The sequence below is a fragment of the Erpetoichthys calabaricus genome, chromosome 13, assembly GCF_900747795.2.
Source record: "Erpetoichthys calabaricus chromosome 13, fErpCal1.3, whole genome shotgun sequence".
NCBI classification, from domain to species: Eukaryota; Metazoa; Chordata; class Cladistia; order Polypteriformes; family Polypteridae; genus Erpetoichthys; species Erpetoichthys calabaricus.
This window is the reverse complement of record NC_041406.2, coordinates 933,444-961,021: the sequence shown is the minus strand read 5'-3', so window position 1 is coordinate 961,021 and position 27,578 is coordinate 933,444. Positions and strand designations below refer to the sequence as shown.

The window sequence follows — 27,578 nt, the reverse complement described above, 5'->3', positions numbered from 1 at the left end:
GGAAGCAGAAAACCTGCAGCTTCTGACTCTATTTAAACAGAGTCTCCTTAAAACTTTTCAACTCTGGACTCTTTAATCCCATGTTAAATATGCTCTGTGTATACCGAGTTTAAATTCTGCATCTTTACAGACTTGAACATTGTATCTTTAAGATGATTCTTTTAAATTTCCAAACATATTGTTGATTTATTAGACCTGAGGTAATTAGGATCTCACAAACAGCCTGAGAAAGGCAAACACTTATTGACTATTCTTGTAATCCTTGTTAATGAGACATGAGGTTAGGGCTTTAAGTTTGGGGTGCATGTTGGGCAGAGCAGGAGAAGAGCCCAAAGAAACTGGCAAGGACCACTGAGGACTGAACAACAATCTGAAACAACTCTGCACCTAAACTTTAAAGACTTATCTTCCATCACTTTTATTTTCTGTATAAGGATTTTCAATAAGACTCTTTTTCAAATACATTTCCTACTTTTGCTACCATCAGTTGCACTGTGTTTCTATTAATATAATATTGACTTTATATTGTTTGATTGGATCAAGGTACAGTAAAACCTCGATTATTCGTCAGTTGATTAACCGTCAGTCTCCATTATCCCATTGCACATGCAAGTGTCTACCTATTACTACTGCCGCACAATATGCTGTGAGCTCTCCCTAGTGCCAGTGTGTTGTGTTTCCCCCCCAGAGCACCACGTGTCATGCCGCATTTTGAAATCAGCGTCCGTTACATACCTTCAGCTTTAATAGCATTTCATAGCTTTTCTTTTCTGTTACAATTAAACTAATATCCATTGTTATGGCCAATAAACATATGTGTGTGGTGTTAGAATTGTCACAAAAAAAAATTGAAATGATTAAACATTTATGAAACAGCAAAAGCACTTCAAGTATAGCTTCAATTATGGAGTAGAAAGAACAACAGCGGACAATATAAAGTGATGCCGACAAAACAGAAAAACATGTCAAACATGGAAACCACTGACGGTAATGTTATTCTGCACTGTCATTTTCTTTTTAAATTCTGTTATATTACCTTTTGTTAATATATTGTGACATGTAGGCAGCTAGTGATGCTCTGTGCGGGAGCAGAAAGGGTAGAATGCTGTGTAAGTGATGGGACAGACAAGTGACAGGAGAAGTTAGGAGAAAAACGAAGGTGCGGTGGAAGGAAGTTTTGAGTAGGGAATCAGGAGACAATAAGAGGCAGAAAGAACGTGGGTTTCAGGAGATAATTATTGGTAGGGAAAGCTTTCTTTTATTGTTTTGGAGATGTGCTCTGTAACCCAGAATACGGAGTATAAGACAGGGTACTGTTTGTTACAGAATGAAGACTCCATGTAAAACGTAGAAAACTCCAGTACCTCCGAGTTGTATTTGCTTATTACGCTGGTCATTATAATATTGTATAGATTAATTCATTTTGTTAATATATATATTTTTGTACATAAATATGACTATTCACTAAAGTAATCTGCTGCACTGTACATCATTTTTAAAGTAGCTCTTCTGTTGTGTCATTTCTCTTGTCTGTCACTGCCTCGGTCACGACCCCTTACAGATAAATCGAGGTTAAGAGCATCTGTTGTGGGTGATAGCCATATTCCCACAAAGGTTAGCAGCCGAGAAGACATCTTGAAAAGAAAGCAGTGCTGTGAGCGGAGACCTGCTTTGGCGATTGGCACAGGTTTAGCTCAGGTCTGAAGACAACCAAATGGTCTGCTTGTGCAGAGCTAGTAAACAGCCTGCCATGCTCTTTATGCCACCAGATTAAAATGTCACCAACTTGTTTTCCTCCTTTATAAACACAGTGTTATCCATATTCATTTCCATTGTATCACCAAATTCCAGAACAATCCTGGTGCCAAAGCTAAAGCCCCCAAGGACTCTCTCATAACCATCAGCACTGGCTCCAACATAATCTTCATTCCACTGTAAAAATTATCATCAGAAACTGGCTTATTGGCTCTAGAAATAAACTATGCTAACCCAGAAAATGAGGCAGATGCTGCAAAAGCAAATCTGGGTTTCTCTCCAAGGTGTGACAACAGCTGTAAAAAGCATGAGCAAAGCTGCTTAGGGGATGTACACAAGGGGAAGTTTAACTGGTATAGTTTCACTTTATACGGTCACTGCAAAAAAAGATTCTCAAACCCACTTACTCCAATTCAGGGCCACAGCATGCCATGGACTATCCCGTTGGTACTGGGTTGGAAAGAGCCCTGGAGAGGGTGCCACTTCATCACAGGTGCTCATTCAGTCACATACACACACACACATACACACACTAATTTGGAATTGTTAGTCATCCTTGTCAGCACATCTTTGAGGACACCAATAAATGCTGCTCCTCTTCTTAATTTTGATAAACACAATTATCTAAGTGTTTAACAGGTTTGCATGAAGCTAAGTTATGCAAATACCATGGATCAGACAGTGAGGCAGGCTACAACAAGGCTTTTCTTAAACCCCAGTTTGAAACCGAGCATAAATGTGTTTTGTGCACTGTGTACACTCCCCCCATGTTGAAATGGCTCACTGAGAGGATGCCAGCTACTTGGACAGTAACAGCACTTGCACGTACTATGATTTAAAAAACAAAACTGGCCTACTGAGAGCGACTTAGGTTGCGGGTGTGACCATGCTGTGTGATGCACTAGTGTTCAATCTAAAGCAGACCTTTGCCTTAATTCTGGAGGTACTAGAAACAGATTACAGCTTCACACTCTCCATTACCAGAGATGCATTGAAGGAATTTGGACAGATAGAAAAATGAAATATTTTTGTACACTGCTTTTCTGAAACCCTTTGTACACAATTCTTTTTGTGGAAATATTGAACAGCTACCATTTCTCTTAAATAATATGGACTTGAAGTACACATTACCAGCAGAAGCAATCAGAGCACTCATTCTAGGATGAATAGCTCTTCTGTTATTTATAAAGACTAAAAGAACTGAGTGGTCAGTGCTAGTGATCCCGATTTTGAACTCAATTTCAGTCTGCTGCCTCAGTGGAGTTTGTATGTTCTCATATCCACAAAGTTGTGCCGGCTAAGGCAGATGACTTTTTAAATGTAATTACACCCATACTGTATCAATCAAAATACAATGCTGTGTGCTGTAGTTTTAAATTGATATTTCCTTTTTAAAGAAAAGGTGGTGCTCTAATCCTACTCATTTAAATACTACTGTTCATCAATGTTTTTAGCTCTTCTAAGCAATGATTTTACCAAGTTGGACTATAGGAAATATTTCGATCACCTGCAGAGCCTTCCTTGGTTTCCAATGCCTTAAGAAAGTCTCCCTCCAAGTCTGCTGCCGTCTGAGCATCAATCTCCAAAGCTTGCTTTACGGAGTCCAGCAACCGCAGTCTCTTATTTTCTTCTCTAAGAGCATGATTTTCTGTGGCATATTTTGCAACACGAGGATGTTGGTCAACCTGTTCATTGGAAGGAAAAGAGGAAAAAAAAAAAAAAAAAGTAGAGAGAGGAAACAATATTCTATTCAGAATTTTTTTTATTCTTTCTTGAACAAGTCAGTTCAGAGCTATGTCTATGTAGAAGCTGCTGGTAGGCACAAAGGTTGGGATTATATGAACAATCAGACAAAGTAAAAAAAATTAGGTTTCGCTTCATGGATGTGGCTTTCACTGTAGGCGACATGATAAAAACTGAATGAATTTGACAATTCAAGGGGCTTCTGCTACTAGATATTGAGAGGAACTCATTGATGTCTTGAGCATTTACTAAACAGACCACTACAGCATTTTGTTAGAGAAGTGTACTAGAATCGTCATACTGGTAGAATACAGAATGTAGAACCAGGGCATGGGAATGTTTCTCTGCTAGACTGGGAACACCTAGGAATTATCTGGAATCAGCTGGAAACTATTGTTAAGAAAGGATCATGGCTCCTCAGCCTACTGTAACATATTTCATGAGTATAATTGAATAGAAAATGAGATGAAGATAAGGCAGATAGAATCAAATCAGTTTGTGTACAAAACAAGTAAATTAATGGAAGGATATTAAAGACTGAGCAGCACAATGGCTGGAACATAAAACTAACCTGCTGGAAACCAATGAGGAAGCAACTAAAGGGTAGGCCAGTAAGCTTAATATGCATCACAGGAAAATTAATGGAAGGAATTATTAAAGATTAGATTGAGCAACACCTGGCAAGGATAGGAGTTATTAGGAACAGTCAGCATGGGGTCAGAAGAGGGAAGTTGTGTTTTACTAACATGCTGGAATTCTATGAGGAGGCAACAGAAGGATACTATCAAAATGCAGCAGATGAGATTATTTATCTTTACATTCAGAAGGTTGGGCATCAAACTAAATGAAGTGGCAGTTAAGGGTGATGTTTTTAGATGGGTGCAAAATTGGCTCAGACACAGGAAGCAGAGGGTGATGGTGCGAGGAACCTCATCAGAATTGGCCCATGATAAGAGTGGTGACCAGCAGGGGGCAATGCTAGAGCCGCTGCTATTTTTAACATATATAAAAGATTTGGATAGGAATAAGTAACAAGCTGGTTACGTGTGCAGAGGATACCAAGCTATGGGGCATGGGAGATAATCTGGAATCTGTTAAATCATCACAGAGAGACTTGGGCAGCGTACAAGCTTGGGCAGATTTGTGGACAATTAAATTTAATGTCAGTAAATGTTAACGCATTACACGTAGGAATTAAAAATGTGAAGTTTGAATACATAATGTGTGGTCTTGAAAATCGAAAGTACACCTTACGAGAAGGATTTAGGAGTCGTAGCAGACTCAAGACTATCAACTGCCAGACAGTGTTCAGAAGCCATTAAGAAGGCTAACAGAATGTCAGGTTGTATAGCACCCTGATGTGCAGAGTACAAGTCCAAGGAGGTTATGCTCAAGCTTTATAATGCTGTTTATAAAAAGAAAAAATAGCAGTACTAGAGAAAGTCCAGAGAAGGGCAACTAGGTGGATTCCAGGACTACAGGGGATGAATTATGAGGAAAGTTTAAAAGAGCGGAGCCTTTACAGTTTAAACAAAAGAAGATTAAGAGGAGACCCGATAGAAGTGTTTAAAATTATGAAGGGAAATGAGTACAGTGGATCAAGACGGTGACTTTAAAATGAGTTCTTTAAGAACACGGGGACACAGCTGGAAACTTGTTAAAGGTGAATTTCACACAAACATTAGGAAGTTTTTCTTTAAACGGAGAGCCATAGACATTTGGAATAAGCTACCAAGTAGTGTGGTGGACAGTTGGACTTTTAAAATTAGACTTGATGTTTTTTTAAATGAAGTGGATAGGACTGGTGAGCTTTGTTGGGTTAAATGGCCTGTTCTTGTCTAGAATGTTCTAATGATCAAAAACATTCTGCTGAGCTCTCACCTGTTCCTTTAAAAGTTCAATTTCCTGTCTTAGTTGACCAATCAAAGCATTCTGGTCATCACGAGAAAGACCACTACCTCCATTTTTTAAAGTCTTCTCCAATCGGCTAATGTGATCCTCACGAAATTTCACAATCATCCTGGAAGATTGTATGAACTTGTCTTTTTTGGCCCAGGCATCTTCAAGTTGTGCCACTTTTTGTAATAAATTCTGCAAGAAAGCAAAAGCTGAATAAGATTAAACATTTACTTTGCAGTTTTGATTAAAACAAAGAGTAATCTGAGCATTACTTTTCTATCTTAATTTTTTTTATATAATCAAAAAGGCAGCTGCTCTAATAAAAACATTAAAAAAAAAAAAAAAAAAAAAACCCTGGTAAGTAGAGGTGGGCGGTATGACCAAAATTCTATATCACGGTATTTTTCTAAATTCTGCCGGTTTCACGGTATTAGACGCTATTTTTTTCCCCATTCATGAGTGGATGTTAACCACATTTTCCACTGCAATTACTGCAGTAGACTGGCTAAGAATAACCTATTAGACTGTTATGAGAATTGTACATCGTACAAAAAGACATTTTAATGTGCACACAAGTATTAATCCAGGTTTGCATGGCCCCATAAAGTGATAGTTTTCAAGGGGGTGGCACTAAAGAGAAGGAATCACATTGCATGACAGATGCAGTCAAAATATAGAACCTTTAATTGAACAAATTTTGCAAAAGCTTAAACTATGATTTTGACAACATATTTTCAACCATCCAAAGAGGCATTTAGACTTAGTAAAATATCCAGAGGTGTTTGTCAAAAGTTGGATTGCACTGAACACGTCTTAGAAAAGGAATAAATAGTAAATATTTTTTGTAAGCCAACTACACTTTCTGTTAATGTTAACAATCTCTGTCCACTGACACGTTAAAGTGACTTTTTAAACAATTTTACCATCATTAAACTGCATAATATTTAAATAAATAAATAATAACAATAAAATACATAATAGTATTACTGATAGTTGCACCATTACTTCAAGGCTTCAAGCCCAGGTGCATTACACAGTATTCACCAAATTAAATTAAAATAAAACAAGTGCAACTTGGTGATGACATCTTACCAACTGTACCATCATTTAGGCAAACTGCATTAATATGGACCTTGCTTCAAGCTAAGCTACATACATAAATAATAAAAACTGCAACTTGCATTTATAATGCTGTTTGTGGTATAGCCCTATGGAAGCACATTAGGGCCACTGTGAAGAAAAAAAAATATGGACACGGAAGAAAAAAAAACTAACTATATGTCGAGAATAAATTCGACATGTTGACTATGTCAAGATTAAAGTCGACATTTCCACTTTATTCTCATAGTTTATTTTATAATTAAAGTAGAATGTTGTAAACTAAACTTCATCCTAAAATCAATGTTTAATTTACTAGATTTTCTCAAACCCCGTCACAAGTTAATGCAGCACATCAAATACTTTGTGTTAAGTGTTCCCCGACCCAGTCGTTAATCATTACGCTTCTTAAACTGACTTCCTCCGCACTAAAAGCAGGCGCCTGCAGCAATCACCGCACAGAATCCATTCACTTCATGATATTCCTGCTCTCTACCAAAACCCCAGTTCCTATCTTCCTTTATCTTTCTCCACATTACCAATCACCACACGATAAACGTCTTTGTGAAATTAAAACTATTTATTAACTTAGCCGACGGAGTGTTCAGAACTTTAAACTTTAAAAATATCTTCATTATACATGTTTAATTATGCCATCCATTCAGAGTTGCGCCCATCGCAGGATGAATACAAGCAAAACATACACTAGCAAGTACAAAAACAAGTACAACTTGGCTTGCAGTATTATCCAGTAGTATAGAAACAGTATTTACACATCTGACCTTTTAAAACTAAAGTATCTCCAGGCGACTGACGTGACTCCTTTTTTTGGTAAAAGTTCTTCTGTTCATCATGTTCAACTTGACTTTTAGTTCAGTTTCGGAATGCTCTCTGTCCATTTTCACCGCGTGGCATACCTATGCTACTGCCCACTATTTGGTGGTGTAGCAGTGAAAAAGAGCCCTAGTGCAACAAATCTGTGTTTAGCGGTGTAGCAGTGAAAAAGGTCCCCACTTGAACAGTTTCCCACTGCGCCACGTTCCGAACGTCATTTAGGCAATTTAAACCGGTGTTGCGGTATAAGAAAAATCCATATCATAAAAAAAATAAACGGTTTTCGGTATGAACCGGTATACCGCCCAGCACTACTGGTAAGCAGGACAGAAACGTTAAGCAGCTCAGAAACGTTAAGCAGCTGGCCAATTTTGTTAATTATATAATAAACATTAAAATTAATTATATGGTGTTATTAGTAGGTGATTTTTGTCCCTAGGTCCCTTCCTTGATTATAATTTCTTTTCACAATTTTTATTTGAAAGCAAACATATTTAAGTAAGAATTTTCACAAAACAAATTGAAATCAACTTGACTTATTCATGACAGTTAAAAACTTAATGCAAAAGGATTTCAGATTCTGTGAATTTAAAGTTAACCAACTGATCATCAGTGCCACTGTCTGCTGCTTACATGGATAAACTTAAGTTAAATGGTGTCATTTATCTTGGCAAAAAGGTCTACCAAAAATACAATTTGCTGGGTAACTTTATGAAGCTTTATTAATTGCCCTTGTTAATAGGATTACAGCCTGCCAAAAATCCTAATGCTAAAGAAAAGCAACTGTAGACATAAAGTATTGAAACTTTTGGTTTTGGCAGCTGCACCAATTTGTTATCCTACAAAAGGACAAAAGACTAATTCACTGATCCTAAGACCACAAAGGTCTAAAATAAAATTCTATAATGTATAAAAAATAAAAAAAAATCCTTAATTCCATTTTTTGCCTCTGTTTAGTATGCACTGGAACATCTACAGAGGTTTGAATGTACTCTAACAAAATATCAATATTAATCTGTAAACCAAAGTCGAAAAGCTATGGATAAGTGAGAAGAAAGTTAATTGAAATGTCTTTAAAAGTAATTAAAGAAATACACAGAGGGGGATATCATGGTTCACATTTTAGATATTTAATAATTATGGAAGAACTCACCAGGTGTTGCTTAATTCTAAATCAACTATTTTTAAAAAAGTAATAATAATTTAATATTATACATAGGAACGTTGCAATCTCACCTTTTTGTCATTTTCACTTTTCTTCCATAAAGAAACCGCTTTTAAAAATCGACCCCGAAACAAAGCAGCAGAAGCATTATTCTCTGTAGAAGCAACATCTGAGCCTCAAAAAGAACACAACATGTAGCAAATTTAATGAAGCTGCATTACCAATTACTATTCACTTCTGCTCTTTATCATGGGGGGAGGACACAATACAACTAACCAACATTGAGGAGTGAAGGTGTAAGGAGACAGGATTAAAATTATATATTAAATGTCGCTGTAGATCGATATTGGTCTATATTCTACTACAACAGAACCTTTGAATATTTAAGAAATAAATAAATCATACTTAATGGTGAAATATCCTGTTGTAATTGCCCAGCCCCTTGCATTCGTTGCCCTGTTATCAGAGATAATTGTTCCTTCAGCTTCTTCAGTTCTGCTTGGAGCTGCCGAACATTTCCCTCAGTATCTTCATTAACCACTGCCTAAAGTATTTTTAGAGAATACCACATGAAACAAACATACAGATAGGACTCCTCCATGGATATGATCAAACACAAAAAGACAAATCAAGCGTTTTAATTGAATAGGAAATCACACAAAGGGCAGCTGGAGGAAAACAGAAAAAAAGATTGTGACAATATCTTTACCGCACCTTATTCTTAATTAGCTTGGCACGCTGTGCAAAATGTAAAGTAGAAAGAGTCTCTCCAAAACACTTGGACCCAGGATGCACATTGGCAATAATGAAAGTCTTTGCATTTCCTCCAAGGGAATCCTTTCAAATTACAAGAGGAAAAGTTATGTAAAATATGGATCATCATCATCATTCTAAAAGAACATTATTATTGTATGTCATATGGTATAAATGTAAATGCAATGTTATTAGTATAGTTCAGTAAATTTGAACAAGATCACCACTTCATATGTAGTATTACCCAACTTTGCCTAATAAATTTTATAAGATGACAGGCCTCAGTTATAGTGCCTTCAGTTAATCGGATGTATCAGAAGTACTGTGTAACTAAGTACTTTTCTATTTACAATATTTTTGGATTTTTACCAGAGGCTTTTGGACTTGGGTCATCAAACCTTGAGACTGTGGCCTCAAAACCTGCTGCTGACACTCGGCTACTATCTGCAGGTCACTTCACCTGCCTGTGCTCCAAATGGAACAACAAAAGAGCTGATTGCACCTCACATGTTGTAAGTTGCCTTGCTAAAAAGGTGTCAGTCATAAAATAAGTAGCAATAATGATAATTAAAAGGTCACTGGAGCTGCTTAGTATTGCACATGCTACAATATATACAATTAATTGTTGAGAAAAACACTCCGGCATTAGCTTGATTTTTGCTTTACCTAGTGGCTGGGCTTTTGCTAACGATTAACACAAAACTCAATTTTAAAGGAATGTTTATTCTTTTGAATTGAAATGACAGTAGAAATAACGTGAAATCTGAGTATATTATCATTATTACAGGTTTATGAATGTCACTCTAGTCCAGCTTTTCTCAATCTTTAAGTATTTGTGACCCGAGTTTTCATAACAGTTTTAATTGCGTCCCCCTAACGTTTTTTTGAAAGGAGCCCACTAATACCAATTTGCTCTTTTTTAATTAATGATACATCATAGATGCATATTTTATTATACCTACTTAACTTTCATCGACATTTATCTAATTCTATTTTTCTAGTATCAGAATGTAGTTTAAGTTAATTTGTTTTGGTTTCAATAGATGTATTTTTCATATTTTCGATTGTTTTCTTTTTTTCACATCTTCGCGCCCCCCCCTAGGGGGCCCGCCCCACAGTTTGAGAACCACTGCTCTAGTATTTTTCACGTTTTTCATCAGCTCTATGTTCCCTGTAGGCAGACAAAGTTCTAACAATGAATCGAGTTTTATTCTATTTCACAGCTACGAGCTGCATAATGTCTGTCTGTGTAACGTCTGACCACATTTGCGTCGGTGGTTCCATAAAGTGTTAAACAGGACATGGTAGATGTAACCAAATGTAGCAAACAACAGCTTCTCGCACACAACATGTGCACCTCATGTCTCTTGTACATGAAATGATTGCATTGCCAGTACTGCACTGTACTGTACTTTGTTGTTAAAGTTACTGCCATTAAACAATCAAGAGTCCCTGCTTAAAGTCCGCAGGTGTGAATGTATATATAAAACGTTTTAGGGAGGGGTGGGGGCATGATCCCTGTTCAAATTTGCAGACACGCATGTAAAGGACTTCAGAGGTTGGTGTGGTCCTCATTCAAAGTCCATAGATGCAAAAGTACAGTACAATTGAGTAGCATGTGAGGGACCTGACAAATTTAAATTTATGCTGTTGGTCTCCTTGCCTCTACTTCTCTCTCCATGCCTTTTTGCTAATAGCAAAGCAACACCAAAACTCAGAGACACAGTGTCTGGCACCGGCATTCAAACTTTATAGCTCTTGCTAACCACTGTGATTTGCATCTTCCTTGAGCTTTGCTGAACTTTAATAAGTAAAAAAAATTAAAAAAAAAACAAATTAATATATCAAAGTGTCCTTTCTTAGCAGGTAACTACTGGCTCTAGATGTGCAATCCTGATAAATTTCAGATTTTTTACTAAATGGGAAATGGTGTTTTTGCCGATGAGCAAGTGAATGAACGAGTCAGTCAACTTTGCATTTCATATACTATGTCTATCTCTATATATACACACACATACAGTATTTTATATATTTATTCTGTACATACTCAAAAAAATAAAGGGAATACTCAATCATTGCAGTCTAACACCAAGTCAGTGAAGCTTCAGGGATATCAATTTGTCCAGTTTGGAAGCCTAAGCGATTGTGAATCAACTTCACCTGCTTTGGTGCAAATGAGTGACAACAGGTGCACCTGAGAAGCAACAGCAAGAAACCCCCAAAAAGGGAACGGTGGCTACAGACATTTGTTCTCTCCTTATCCTTCGGGCAGATTCTTTTCTAGTTTCGCTTTTTGCTAGTGTTCTTGTCACTGCAGGTAGCATGAGGTGTAACCTGCAGCAGGTACGTGCTGTCGCAAGGTGGTCTTGAGTATGGAGGAGATACTGTGATGATTAAATGTTCCCATAATTTCTTTGACAAGTATATGTGTGTACAGTATATTTTATTTACAATATTGTGTATTTATTATATAGTTCAGAGTGCTGAAAAGAAAAGCAAATACAAAACTATTAAATCAGATAAAAAGTTAAGTTGTAAGTCACCAACAAAACTCCAGCATTATACAAACCTTAGAGAAAGCTAAACCCCTGAAAGTCCCAACTTTTACAAAGCTAACCCTCAATAGACTTCACTCACTCAATTAAAAATACACAAACACCACCTAAGATAATCTGAGTAAACAGTCACTGCACCAAAATCTCAGAACTTGAGTCTGCTTTACCCGAAGAAGAAAAGTCAGTTTGGAGTCTCTGTAACAGATGTGCCGATTCTTTCCATTTGATACATCCACCAATGCCATCATCACCTGACCAAGGCAGCTTAATGATCGATTGATACTGCCTGCCTCCTAACAACAACAAAAATAAAAAATGTACATCAGTCATACACTTCATTCACTATTCTTGGAAGCAGTTTGGTCTACTATAGGATTGTGAGGAACCAAAGCCAATGATGGGAACCAAAACAAAACCTAGTAATTAATTCAAACTCAAACCTTGCCATGAAGAATCCCCGAAAATGTTAAAGGTTTGAGTACCACAAACTAATTTATAATCTCTAGTAGTATGTAGTGTTAGGCATTAAAATTTTTAGAGTGTTAAACCAGCACATCTTGAGACAATGCAAAAACCATTAACTATTCCAAGAGGTCCATATGTTCAAACTAAAACACATCTAAATCTATCTTGCTCCAATATATGCAAAAAAAAAATATGGCTAGGCTCAATATGAATTACCCCTAAGGAAGGATAATTAAAATCCATAAGATGAGTTGAAATCTAACCTAAACTGTACATACCTTTAAGCGGGTCCCTTCTGAATGGGTGTCTTTCTGTCTCTCAGATCCAGCCAAATCTACCAGATTCAGCTGGGAGCTCCTTATGTTTATAATTTCATTGACTGTCTCCTTGGATTCAATTGTAACTGTGAAGACAGCATGCGATCTTGAAGATTCTCTGTTCATTGAAGTAGAAGCCACACGTCGGTTTCTCCATCCCATTGATAAAACCTTAAAAATACAAATCAGCAATGCACTAGACAAATGATTTATTTACAGCAGGTTACCACTTAAACCAGTTTGTTCTACAGAGTTCAGAATATCACAGCTGAGCAAGTGAGCTGGAGGATGCCATGCTGTGGACAGTGAAAGTTTTATTCAGGGTTTGTTCCAAATGCTACTTGGAAAGGCTTCAGTCCCCAAGACCCTGCACTGCTTTAAGAGGCTTCATGGAGGATGGATGGAATTTCAGAAAATACACTGAGAAAATTTTACTTCAAGTTCTTATAAGGGTGTCAAATTAATACTGAAGGCTACTTTCTAGTCCTTTAACGCTATGATACTAAGTATGTGTATTCAAGATGAGCTGCCTTAAAACAATAAACAGAATCATAACTTTAAAATATGGGTGGGGAAATCACAAGCTACTGCGGTGGGTTGGCACCCTGCCCAGGATTGTTTCCTGCCTTGTGCCCTGTGTTGGCTGGGATTGGCTCCAGCAGACCCCCGTGACCCTGTGTTCGGATTCAGCGGGTTAGAAAATGGATGGATGGATGAAATCACAAGCTAAGGTAGGTAATTTGCAAGTATGGCATGCATACAATATATCTGATGATAAAATGTACGATTAGCACATGCAAGTAAGAATTTCATTGTACTCTGTACACATGACAGTGTTGACCCTATGAATCTATGCATCACATTTTGAAATGAATATTCTCAGTATCTAGAGAATGTACAAAAGGAAAAAATACCATAAAATGTTTTTTCTACTTACAAAAAAAATTAAGTTATTAGTTTGGGCACATCACACATGTGACATATAATGGCTCAGGAAATATAATCTGGTAACGCTCAAAGAACACAACCTTTTACATAAAGGACGACGACTATTCAGTCATTTAACCTGGTTTGGTTAGTGAATGTTCACATCATCAAAAGATCAGTGTCTCCATTTCATCTATATGACTTAAGAAAAAAACCCTTCCAGATTTCGGTCCTAAATTCAGTTCCACTAAACTTTTATTAATGTCTGTCTTCAACTTCATCAATGATTCTGTAGACTTGTATTTGCTGTTCTTGCAGACTCTTCTATTCAAAATTGAGTATTTTTGATTGACTTGTTCTGTCAGTTCCACAAAGAACTTCAGTGTTTCTCCTCTGCCAGGCTTCTAGTGTCACTATGTCATTTTAGTGTGGGGGCCAGAAGTGCCCGCACTACTATGGATGCAGTTTCACTAAAATCTTTTAACACTTTTAAACTCTCCAGGGAGTGGTACGGTTAGCTGAACACATCAGTAGGTGTGCACTCTCAAACTTCCAGAACACCCAGCAATGTTGGATCAGTGCAAAGAAAGAAAGTTATCTGCAACACTAGCCATCCCCACAATGGCACTCTCTCTGTGCTACAATCAGGTAAACGTTATGGTTGTCTGAACTCCACTTCGGCGGGACTGAGAAGCTTTTATCCTCAGTCCATCTGCACCTTCAATAAGTGTCTAGTAAAACACTTATTAGTAATACTGACTTGCATTAAATCATTTTTTATCACATATTTAGAAACCTATTAATGGTTTTTACTATTATAAATTCATGTATTATTGTCTTTAGTAAAGCAACTCAGTATTTCATTACATATTAAACTGGATGTATAATTTGTATCAGTGACATGCGGGGAGGTTCATGGCTTGTGTGGCACCGACTCCTTATTAAATATTCAACTGGCAGCATGCACACTGACTACTGATTACATTTCATATCTCATCAGCATTCTTTAACACACATAAGTGCATATTTGGATAAGAAAGAGCGTAACATTTAGAGCAGAGAGAGCGCACATTTATTCTGCACCCTCCATGTGTTTTAAACTTGCTGTTGCAATTCCACAATTCCTACTCATTCAATACAAACGAAAGTATAGAGTGGTGTGCAAGGAAAAAAAAAAAACAAAAAACTGATTTCAATTTTGACCTTAATTGAAATAATTAGTTGTTTTTAAAAGCTTTTAATTCTGATGCTTTAATCAATTTGAATACAGACTGTTCAACAAAGGGATAACAATAAAAACAAAAGAATATTTTATTTAAGGTTAAAATTTAGTCTATAAATATTGGGTTGTTTTTTTCTTAGTCTGATCTCGTTTTTTTATAAAATGGAAAACCGTTTATGGTCTTACCTTTATTTGTAAATGAAGTCCAAGTGCCTATCCTTCTCCATGAAAATCTCCATCACTTTCTTGTAAAAGTCCTCCTTATTTTCCTTTTAAAAGTCTTAATCTTCCATTTTAGCAGGCAGTTGTAACAAATTATAAAAATAATTGGACCGCTGCAGCGCACTTGACTTTCTGATGTTGCTAACTTATTGGCGCCTCTGCGTAGAACAGCTGCAACGAGTACCTGTTGGGCTCACATGCGCCCCCTTCAGGGAGGCATGGTACCGTCTGCCTCACCTAGTGCCTTTTCACTGCAGTTTTATGTCTGATCAGCAAGACTAAATATGTCACATACATTCATTAAAGATATTAGCCAGACTGTGGAAAGTCAGGGTGTATAATAAATGTGTCTGTAACCCTTATATTGGTGACATACAGAGAGACAGTGACAGGCACGTGCCAATTGCAGGCATCAACCCTGTGTGTGAGGGAGAGCACCGTCAGAGGTGAGGTGAGGCTCGTCACTATTGCACCTCGCATTTCTCCCAAGTATTTGAACAGGGAATGCGCAAATTCAACAATTTTGACTATAAATGTTACCAAAATTATTGGAATCGTACAGAAAACAAATTTATTGCAAAGACCAGTGGACACATGTTATCATTATTAGTTTTTTTACTTTTCATGATGACAGGTGACCATACGTCCCTGATTTGTATGTGATAAATAAAATCCGATTTGATGTCTTGCAAGAGTAACAGTTCTGTTAAAATTGTTAACATGTTCTTATCTATCTATCTATTATATTACACCAGCGTGATCCAGAGGTTTTATGCAAAGGTAACAAAAAGTTCAATTACGTTTACTTAATATCTCCCAAGACATTTGATCAACAGACAAACTATTTAGGGGTGGCATGTCCACCATTAGAGAAATGAGGTGCAGTGGTTATATCATTCTTATTAATAGAAAAAGAGGCCATAGTGCTAAATACACTGTACAGTACTTGTAAATGATCAAATTAACAGTTTAGAAGATACATACTATAGGCTATAAACAGATATTTATGCAAAACTAGAGATTTGATACAAATTACAACTAAAACAACCCATAACTGCATCTTGTACCATGATTATTCTGCAGAACATTAAGAAAATAAAGAATAGTATACATGTTTGCTCAAAGAGTTCATCATTATTACCTGATAAGCTTCTGCGGCTGATGTTATGACTTTTTCCACGGCTCCATCCACAAATACTCCCTTCTTGATATTCTCCCTCAGAAAGAGACTAGCAGAGGCGCTGTCCAGAAGGTCAAATATTTGTTCATTGTAGATCTCGATAAATGAACATTTGCAAAGGAAGCTCTTGGAACTGCCTGTCTGAAAGTCAATGCATAAATGTGACAGAGTCATTTTAGGTTTTTTGGTTTCTTAACTATTTTGATTTTTATCTTGAGGGGGGGGGGGGGGGGGGGGGAGTAAATAAAATGACCAATACCCCAGTAACAAAACTATTTTAGCTCACCATAGTTAAAGCAGATTTCACTGCATTTTACAAAGATCATTGAGAATTCAAATTAAAATAACATACACAGTTGAAAATATCATGTAATGATTTAAATTATAATGTCATAGTCATAAACATTTGATTTAATCTTTAAATGTTGCAAATGACAGTTTTAAGGCAAAGGCAATACAGGAATAATGAACTAAAATAAGTTTTTTGTGATATGAAACTTGACAGGACAACAAAAATAGGTGAAGTTTATTAATATTGTCTGTATAAAATAACTAACTACAGTGTCTTTTTTAAGTTTATTTTTGCATTGAGTTCTTCACCAAGTTCTGGCTCTGACTGCTGTAACAAGCTCACAGGTAAAATGCAATTTCAGACTTTACAAAGTAATAATTGCACAATGGAGACACATTTAAATGTGAATGTAGTATTAATCAAGTATATTACATTATTCCTTAGGTTGGTACTGTACTACTGTCACTAGTGTACAGGAGAGAGATAAATGAGAGTTTCACCATTCCTTGAACATAAATACAACTATGACCTGGATAAAAATAAAAGGACAAATAATACTCCACACACGCACATTATTTCAGCACTTCTAGCATGTATGGCAAATAAAATAGGAAAGTCTTAGGGGCAATTAAGGATAACTGACAATCATAAAGCAAAATGATTCTAATGATAATCTTCATGATGTGAAAAGATAGAATACCAATGAACGGTTGAACTGCCTTTTTTTTTGCTTTACTAATCAACATATTAGAAAAAAAAAAAAAAAGCCTTAAGCATTTGATATTTTGTTCTGTTTTAATTAGTCAAAACAATTGTTACCTAAATCATTACAAATACATACAATTTGTCATATTTAAATTTTCTGTAATTTCATGTTCATTAGTAAACATTCTAGAAGAAGTTCCAATTGCTGTAAAATCACGTCCTCTATGAATAAGCTTTATCTGTAAAACTAAGGCACATACCTTTTCAATTTCTCGGTTAATCAAAAAAAATAAATATTCAAAACTACGAGGAATTATTCCACGCATATTATGAGTAAAGTTGTCAGAGTCAGGGGGACCTAAAAAAAAAAAAAGTCATTTTAAAAAGATTTTCTTTTTGACTATTTAAACTTTCTCCAGGTAAATAACCATACAGCACATTGTTCAAGTTCTTTTTCACTTTATACTTAGTATCTGCAGAATGTAGAAAAGACATAAGTTCTATCTATCTAAATGCAGATATAAAAAGTTTTACCTGTTTAAGCCCCCCTAATAAATTTCAGAATTAGCGGTACAAAACGTTTGTCTGCAGTCATTACTAATTGGTACTTTCCTCTGCTTTCTTTTCTGCTTTTTCACCACCTGATCAGGGCACGCTGCAGCTGCCCGTGATTTCTGAATGAGTGTGGATACCACGAGACCGACTGAATTGAATCCTCTAAGATGAAGCCTAAAAAGCAATGAGGAGCGCCTTAAGGACATGGCGGTTGGGTACAATGCCCAGTGGGAACTGAGCGGGCTTTTGCCCTTGGAATTCCTGCAGATTTTTTTCACCCTCCATCCTCCCAGCCATCTGACCTCATCATTGTACTCATCTTTAGAGACTTGCAGTACAATAAATACTATAAGGTCTCTACCTTTCTGCTAATTATATATATCTAATTTATGTAAGCCTGTATGGGTTTATTGGCGGAGTGGTGGCTCTCAGGCTAGAGATCTGCACTGGCAATCGGAAGGTTGCCGGTTCGAATCCCGTAAATGCCAATAGGGACTCTGCTCTGTTGGGCCCTTAACCTGCAATTGCTGAGTGCTTTGAGTAGTGAGAAAAGCGCTATATAAATGCAAAAAATTATTATTATTATTATTATTGTTGGTTATTTACTGATTATTCTTATTTAATTAATTTCTTCTCCTGCCTTGTGCCCTGTGTTGGCTGGGATTGGCTCCAGCAGACCCCCGTAACCCTGTAGTTAGGATATAGCGGGCTGGATAATCCTTTCCTTGCAAGTATTTCTTTGACATTGTATAAAGGACTTTGAGCTACATTCAGTGTATGGAAATGTACTATAGAAATAAATGATTGTTAACTTCTGGAGTGTAACTTCCACTTTAATTGGCATTTAGTAAAGTTCATACACAAATTATATATAATTAAATCTTCCTCATTTACTTTAGAGTCATTATACCAACTGTAAATCCATACTTATTTGACATGAAACATGTAGAAGAACTTCAGAAACACATATATATTTGTTTTTAGGTGTATGTTTGGTGTGGAGGAACTCACCCAGCATGGTAAACGTTTTTCCAGAACCAGTCTGACCACTACAGCAGAGTGGGGGGGGGAAAGAGAGAGAGAGGAAAAAAAAAAAAAAAAAAAAAAAAGAGTCATTTCAGGCCTGATGGTTAAGAAAGACAGACAGACAACTTCATACTGGGTGTTGGTTCATCATCTTTCAAACTGATGTATAAAAGGGAGTGTAAGCCAATATATTACAGTGTATATTATATAGAAATAACAAGACACTCCAGCATAGACCCTCTTGGTGAAAAGTGCTTAGCACCTTAAACTGTCAAAGTAGAAAAACACCACCAAAATATGATGTTAAACAACTAGGCCTAAGATTAATAATAATAATAATACATTTTATTTATATAGCGCCTTTCCCATGCTCAAGGCACTTACAGAATATAATAAAGAACGGCAGCGTATACAGTATATAGCATTGTACAAACCAGATAAATAAAGAAGATTAAGACAGTGAATTCTGAAAAAAAAGAAACAGACAACATAATTGATGGCATAGCACACACACACAGGTTACATTAGCATCGTGAGAGAGAAGTAAACTGAGAGAAGGGTAATAAAGTCAAAGATTGATTCTTTATTGCTGACTAAATGATCATTGATATCTAATGGAAAAAAAAACAATGCAAACAAAACCCTGCAGCCTGGTTAGGAGGTCACAAAACACATCCAGACAGGTAACACTAAGCTACGGAGAAGTTGGTCTTCTTGTTTCTTTAAGCATCTTAGTGCTACAGTTTCAGAATTCTGCTTTGTTGGTTTGGTCTTTGCATGGAAGTTGCTGTCTAGCTGGCCAGTTTAGGATTAAAATGTGATAAACGTTTTGTCTGCACCAAGCAAACACATATTCTAAATGCACTACTCACTACTAATGCCCTTTGTTAAGATGTTTCTTAACTCTGCAAGAAGGTTAATGAATACACACACCAGGAGTTTAAACTTGTGTGTTTTTAGAAAAAAAAAAAAAAAAAACCTAAGGATTGCTTCTAATTTTACATGAAGACCAATACGCTCCCCTCATTATGGAATTAAACACTCCCAAATTGTAACTTGTTAAACACAAGCAGTTCAAACAGTTTCTACTTACTAGGCAAAAACGGTGCCATTATATCCATTCATACAGGACTCGATTATGTTTTTTGCAACACAAGAAAAAACTTCCTCCTGAATAACAAAAAAAAAAGTTAGCATTGTTAAAGCAAAAACACGTTACTGTCAGCTGATATTTACATTTCCAGCTAATTGTACAGAAACACTTTCGTAAAGAAAACTATTTTCAAAGACATATTGAAACCACAGGATTACTTCATTAAATACACACACAGAGCGTGGGGGAAAAACAAACAAACAAACACCATTCACTTGCCTTCCATTTCACTTGCAAAAAAACGTTACTGAAGTGCCAGGATTTTGCAGCATAATACAAATAAAATGTCAGCATTCTGCTCCTACCTACAGGGTGCCCATAAAGTGCCCATCCATGCTCTCTGAAAAGTGACATTTTGCTTTCCAGCATCGTGGACAACACTCTACAGATCTAAGCGGCTATCAGAGAGACTGCTGTAACAACATCCAACGGTCAACAGACTGTAGAAGATGTCCAGAACTTCATTGGAAAATAATAAAATGTGTGAGGGGATTGGGTTTAGAAACATGTAGGTACTTTCTAGTAAAGTTGAATGATCATGCCTAGGGACTTTGTGGTTACCTGTAATAATAATTCTCTGCATTTACATAGCGCTTTTCTCACTACTCAAAGTGCTCAGCAATTGCAGGTTAAGGGCCTCGCTCAAGGGCCCAACAGAGCAGAGTCCCTATTGGCATTTTACAGGATTCGAACCAGCAACCTAAAAGATTGCCAGTGCAGATCCCTCGCCTCGGAGCCACCACTCCGTTGTACTGTGAAATATACACTCACTGAGCAAATCATTAGGTACTTCTGCATATCCATACAATTATTTCATCAGGCAGTCATGTGGCGGCGGCAGCAGCAGCGCAATGCGTAAACTCGTGCAGATACAAGTCAGGAGCGTCAGTTAATGTTCACATCAAACACCAAAATGGGATTTTGACCGTGACGGGATGTTTTGAGTACAGAATGATGTGAAAAATAAAGAAACACCCACTTAGTAACCCCCCCATACAACTTTGGTGACCAGAAAAGCAACTCAGAATGCACAGCATGTCCAACCTTGAGGAGGATGGGCTACAACAGCAGAAGACCATGCTGGGTTCCACACCTGTCAGCCGAGGGCATAGTGGGCACAGCCTCACCAAAACTGGGCAGCTGAAGAGTGGAAAAACATACACGGTCTTAGGGCTGCACGATAACAGAAAAACTGACTATCACGATTATTTTGCTCAAAATTTTTATCACGATTAATAATGACGATTATTCCTTTGGTAAATGAAGTCTGTGACCAAAGCAGTGTAGCCTCGGCCAGTTATTCACAGATGCTGCCCTAATCATATTAGCTGCATTGTCCGTTGTGATGCACAAAAGTCTTTCTTCCACCAAGCCCCAAGCGGACATCGCTTCTTTGAGGCCCACTGCAATAAACTCTGCTGTATGGTCTTGTGGGAAAAACGAAGTTTGCAAAAGCTTGCTTTTCATCTCAAACTCGCTGTCAATAAAATGAACTGTCAAGCTCAAATACGGTTCCGCAGTTCTGCTTGACCATAAGTCGGTCGTGGCAGCAAAATATTCAAGGCTGAGCCTGAGAATTTCTCTTTCTATTTCTTTTCGGCATTTCGCATACAGCGAGGGCAGCGCAACATTGGAAAAATGGTTGCGTGAGGGAATGCTATATCTTTTATCAAGTGTTGCGATCATTTTGTTAAACCCCTCACTGCTCACGGTGGTTATTGGACACATATCCTTGGCTATATGGTACGTGATCACCTCTGTTATTTCCCGGTGTCTTTGCGAGCTCGGCAGATATGGTATTGCGTTGAACAATGTCCCTGATATTGTTGTCTGTGTTGTGGATGGCTGGTAATTTTTTGTTGTTGCTGTTTGTGCCTTCAGTCGTTGAAATTCTTGATAGTGTACTTTGTGGTGGCTTTTAAGGTGGTTGATGAGGTTTGTTGTGTTACCTTGGGACGTTTGGACGGAACAGGAGCAAAGTTTGCACAAGACTCGTACCTGATCAATATCACATTCCTCGAAACCGAAATAGTTCCAGACAACTGAGTATGACCCCTTTTTAGGAACTAACGATCGCACTTCTGCACCTTCCTCACGTTGCTCCGCCATCATATATTTATTCTGACTGACTGTTATTGCTGCTATTAACTTCTACTGCTTCAGAAAGTGCTTGCAATCTAGACGCAGTAACGTCATAGTGACGCAGTCCAATCCGTAAACGCAGCCCATAAAAAACAGTTTGGTCTTTATACTGTAAAATCGCGACGATATTTATTAACTGATCGCGGATCATAAATATCGTTATCATGAGAAAAAAAAGGTTAATCGTGCAGCCCTACACAGTCTGATGAACCTCAATTTCTGCTGTGGCACACAGATGGTTGGGTCAGAATTTGCCACCAACAGCATGAATCCATGCACCTTTCCTGCTTTGCATCAACAGTCCAGGCTGGTGTTGGTGGAGTAACAGACTGGTGAATGATGTCTTGGCACACTTTGAGCCCTTTAATATCAATCAATCAATCGTGGCTTGAACACCACGGCCTATTTGAGTATTATTGCTGATCTTATGTATCTTTTCATGGCCACAATGTACTCATCTTCTGACACCTACTTTCAACATGATAACGTGCCAGGTCACACAACAAGCTGGTTTCACAAACATGTCAATGAGTTCAGTGCGCTTCAGTGGCCTTCCCAGTCACCAGATGTCACTAACAGAACATCTTTGGGATGTGGTAGAGCATGAAATGTCTGCTGAAACAGCATGATGTAATCATGTCAACGTTGACCAGAATTTTAAAGGAAGGTCCCCAATGCGCCACAAACCATTGAGGAAGTCCTAAGAGCGACAGGAGGCCCTATTTGGTATTAGTATACTGAGAGGTCCTAAGAATTTGCTCAGCGAGTGTATATTTGAGCATACAGCTTGTATACTGTGGTATAATTAATTACTTACTTTACCAGATTCATTTTAAACCTCTTAATTTTATTATAGTTTGTTTTTGCAATACATTGTCATTTAGCAATGATCATAGTGATGGGCACATTTTTCCTGTTTTACTAAACTATGTACAAAGGGTAAAATGTAATGAAGAACAAAACTTGGAGATTACCTGAATTTTCTGGTGCAAACAGTCCAATAAAAAATTGAAGATATTCAGACAAACAAACTAAAGCCAATAATTGTCCCCTATTAAGAAACCAACTAAAAATTTTAAAAAACAGCAGCTGCAGAAGCATTCAGGGTCAGAATGTATAAAATCCAACGTGTCCTTTTTTAAAACACCTTATTAACTTCCTGTGTGATTTTGGGCTACACAAAAATAAACTGTACTGTACTGTATTAAACTTGAGTCTTTGTTTTCTAAACATTTTGAATTAAGGAGGTACAAGTCAAGGCCTAAACGGACGGGGTCACCTGAGAAACGGCCGTGTCGGCCACGTGATCGTACGTGAACACTTTGGGCTCCGGTTTGGAGTGAAGGCGAATGGTGCTGGACGAGGACACGGTGAGGCACAAGCTGAGGTCTCCGTCTGTGGACAGCCCACTGCCTTGCGTGGGGGGGCGCACCCTGACAAACACCTTAATGGCATCTCCGTCCGTACTGGGAAAAGGAAAAGAAAGAAACGTTTTTACTTAAAACAATTCGACTTTGATCTGCACAGCTATTTAAAAAATGATTCTGTTCATCAAGAAAAAGTGCCAGCTGGCGGTGATAACACGACTTAAGTATCAGACTTACCCGACGTGACTGGAATCCAACAAATCTGCTGGAAAATAAATAAATAGAAAAAGTAAACCCCTTTGTGTCCAGCATCCTAAGAATCTTACAAATTCAACTCTGTATTACGTCAGCCACTGAATTCGTCCCACCGCTACCAGCCCTCGCCATAGACAGGGGGCTTTAAACCCCCTCGAGTGACAAACGTGACCACACACGGCCGGGTCCCCTTGTCACTCGTCGCACCTGCCACCTGTGAGTGACCTCACCGTCAGGCACATCTGCTGCACGGGCCTCGGGGCTTGTAAACCACGGGCACCGCTCTGAAAACACCGCACCAGTAGTTTGGATTTGATACATTAGACAAACGATTAATCCCACGGCGAAAACTCAAATGCATAGAGCAGCAGAAACACCACGAACAATAAGCAACAAGAACACAGACTGCCATTAAGTAATTCATGATCTAAAACATAAACTCAAACTCATTAAGGACACTTTACAGTTGAGGGCGAGATTTGAAAAACATTACATAAAAGGTTTCCAGCTTCACAACACTTTACTCTGTGGCAGGCTGCCAGCTGAGAAGCGACGCCGCAAACGCCAATTTCAAGCGGGCCCTCAAAGCAGCACTGCGGGGAAGCTGGAGTGAAGAACTCCCTGCCTGTCGAAGAGCTCAAAGCGACAATAAAAGAGAAAAATTACACCCACCTTTTGTCTTTATGCCCATATTTACTCAACTCATGCGACAAATATATTCTAGAAACCCGTAAAAAAAAACAAAAAAAAAAACCTAGGATTATAACTAAAAACACATAAAAATAAATTGGGCAGGAGAAATGGCGCAATTTTAAACTTGGCGCATCCTCCAGGACTTCCGCTCAGCCCCGTGACGTCAACGAAAAACACAAAGTCGCGCAGGAAGCCGCCATTGCGAAAAAGTAAGACATTATCACATGATGAGGGAGTTGCTCGAGAAGGGTATTGCTGCGGCTCAGAATAAAATGGGCGTGTCCTGCGGGCGTTGTCATTTGGGTTACTCTAGAATAGATAAGGGTATGTCGGCCGAGTCTGACTTCGCTGTTCGTCAGTCGTACACGGCCCGTCCTCCCTATCTATCAATCTATCATATTGTGCCTTTCCCATCTATCTACAGATATCTATATATCATGTTGTGCCTTTCACATCTATCTATCTATCTATCTATCTATCTATCTATCTATCTATCTATCTATCTATCTATCTATCTATCTATCTATCTATCTATCTATCAATCAGTGCCTGCCTTTCCTTACCATCAATGCCTACTGAGCATTACATAGTGCCTTTCCTCTCTATCTACAAAATAATCTACCCACATATATATATATATACGAGCTGTATATACCCGGCGTTGCCCGGGGCAGAAGTAACCTAATCGGTCAAACACTTACATATATAAAAAAACCGAACCTAATCGGACAAACAGCTAATCTATATACATAAGCAAACCTAATTGGTCAAACAGTTACATAAATACAAAAGCAAACCTAATCGATGAAACAGCTTCATATATACAGAAGCGAACCTAATTGGTCAAACAGTTATGCATGTGCACAATAATTTTACAAAGATTATGCGTGTTAACAATCATTAAAAAGAAAAGATTGAGGAACTCTTCTTCTATATGTGATGAAGCTGGATGAAGCTGACTTGACGAAGACGTAGGTGGCATAGATTGGTTTTTCTAAAACAGAAGAAAAAAATGAGTATCTATTATTATTTTAAATTAGAATGAAAATGAGAACCTTGATTAGAGATAGATTATCCGTATTAAAATATGTGCATGAATAAACTTTTGGTAACTCTGTAGCAAAAGTTTATTCATACAAATTGGCATGGGATGGCTTTGTGAAAAAGTAAAAATTAGATAAAAATAAATTCAGAATGCGTACTTCGATTTGACTGAGATTATCTGTAATGATGAAAAAAAAGTTTAGTATGTTTTTTTTTCCATACGGGAAGGATGTAAAACCTTACATAGGCACCCTTCAGCCCGTACTGAAGGGTACTGTCAGATTGTTACTGACTAAAAAACACCCTTTTTATTCCACAGCTACCCCAAAAACCACTATTAGGCATTACTTTGGGGTGGCAGTAGTTTAGTTATGAAACAGCTGGGTCCTGAAAAAAATCTGTCTTATTAGTGGCTTCATCACATATAGAAGAACAGTTCGTCAATCTTTTCTTTTTAATGATTGTTAACACGCATAATGTTTGTAAAATCATTCTGCACATGCATAACTGTTTGACCAATTAGGTTCGCTTCTGTATATATGAAGCTGTTTGATCGATTAGGTTTACTTTGGTATATATGTAAGTGTTTGACCGATTAGGTTTGCTTATGTATATAGATTAGCTGTTTGTCCGATTAGGTTCGGTTTTTTTATATATGTAAGTGTTTCACCGATTAGGTTACTTCTGCCCCGGGCAACGCCGGGTATATACAGCTCGTATATATATATATATATATATATATATATATATATATATATATATATATATATATACATATACACACATACATGCAGTTTTAATAACACAGAAATCAATATAAACATTAACATCATTATCATATGAGAATATGAAGTAATATATAAGAAGCACATTTCATATAAATATAAATTATTAAACAGTAAAATCTTCTTCTGTAATTTGCTACCGTGGCAATTTGTGTGTCTGTCCAGGATTTTAAATGACCTGTAGCTCGCAAACCGTTTCACCTATACACTTGAAATGTGGTACACATATAGTACGTCACGTCTACTATCCGCTTTATGGGTGATATATACATATACACATCCACATATCAACATATATATATACACATATATACACACACACACGCTTTATGGGTGATGATTGTTTTACTCTTTTTATCTTTATTTTATTTTATTGTAGAATCAACTCCTATCTGCGCACACCAGGGCGGCCGTGGGCGGATGCGTATGGTGTATTCACTCCATGTTATCGTGCATTGCGCTGTCACTGGTATTTTGATAAAAGAATTTGAACAACATATAAGAAGCGTATAAATTATTAAACAGTAAAACATTAACATTTAAGAAGTAAAGTTTCATTGAGTACTACTGCAGTGCCTTCGGGTATACCTCATTTTTTCTTTGCCCATTACATGCTTAAATGTATACATTTTTTGGTGCACCTACCCGAGAACACGCGACATATAACCGAGCGTGGGAGAAGCATGGATTTTAAACACGCGTTGAGTTCATCTGCTGGTCTCCCTCGTGGAATAACTGGTAATGTTTGACTAACATCTACAGCGAGTAAAACGACATTACCTCCTTTTTTTTTTTTTACGATCTCTGAGATCTTGCTTTTTTCGGTTCAAGGCTTCATAAGCTCTTTTATGTTGTATGGTGTACTTATCCCAAACCATCATCTTTGAATGTTGCAAGACTTTCGCCTTGTATGTAGATCGGGGTAATTACATTCATTGCATTCCTAGTCTGAATCACAATGTGATTGTATGGGTGGTTACCTGGCACTGTAGGGTTGCCACCCGTCCTTTAAAATACGGAATCGTGCCGCGTTTGAGAATGAAATTGCGCGTCCCGTTTTGAATCAATACTGGACGGGATTTATCCCGTATTTTTTTTTATCATTTTTTTTTTAAAGCAGCGTCTCATGCAAATCATCCCACACGCATTTTATGAAGATGCCTCCTTTCCTACTTTTGATTGGGTAATACTTGATGTCATCGTTAGTTTGATTGGTGTTTTTAACTGTCCAGTGAGTAGGGCGGGTCTTTCAACCGTAAGCAGATTTTTTGCACTGGTATCACTGACCTCGACGACGGCGACGTTATACGTCAAAAATAAATTACGATAAATGACGATTTTAGCGATACTTTATTACGACGGCGGCTACATAGACACGATCAAATAAAAACAAAAAAATCAAATAATCATTCTACATTTTCAAAAC

General features: G+C 37.4%; 1 protein-coding gene across 2 annotated transcripts in view; it reads right to left on the bottom strand.

Annotated features, from left to right (window-relative positions):
- Positions 1–24,612, bottom strand: part of kif15 (kinesin family member 15) — a 72,782-nt gene extending 48,170 nt beyond the window's left edge. Inside the window, exons 1-14 of one of the 2 annotated variants that reach the window (XM_028817853.2) lie at positions 24,303–24,612; positions 23,613–23,640; positions 23,288–23,474; positions 19,807–19,883; positions 18,699–18,736; positions 17,393–17,490; positions 16,097–16,276; positions 12,546–12,755; positions 11,970–12,095; positions 9,209–9,331; positions 8,900–9,038; positions 8,566–8,669; positions 5,380–5,589; positions 3,263–3,440 (exon numbers count right to left, since the gene is read on the bottom strand). In XM_028817853.2, the coding sequence (XP_028673686.2) occupies positions 3,263–3,440; positions 5,380–5,589; positions 8,566–8,669; positions 8,900–9,038; positions 9,209–9,331; positions 11,970–12,095; positions 12,546–12,755; positions 16,097–16,276; positions 17,393–17,490; positions 18,699–18,736; positions 19,807–19,883; positions 23,288–23,474; positions 23,613–23,640; positions 24,303–24,321 (1,717 nt within the window). In that variant the 5' untranslated portion in view covers positions 24,322–24,612. The remainder of the gene's footprint in view (positions 1–3,262; positions 3,441–5,379; positions 5,590–8,565; positions 8,670–8,899; positions 9,039–9,208; positions 9,332–11,969; positions 12,096–12,545; positions 12,756–16,096; positions 16,277–17,392; positions 17,491–18,698; positions 18,737–19,806; positions 19,884–23,287; positions 23,475–23,612; positions 23,641–24,302) is intronic. The other variant, XM_051935629.1, reaches the window with a different exon arrangement.
- Positions 24,613–27,578: the final 2,966 nt, after the last annotated feature.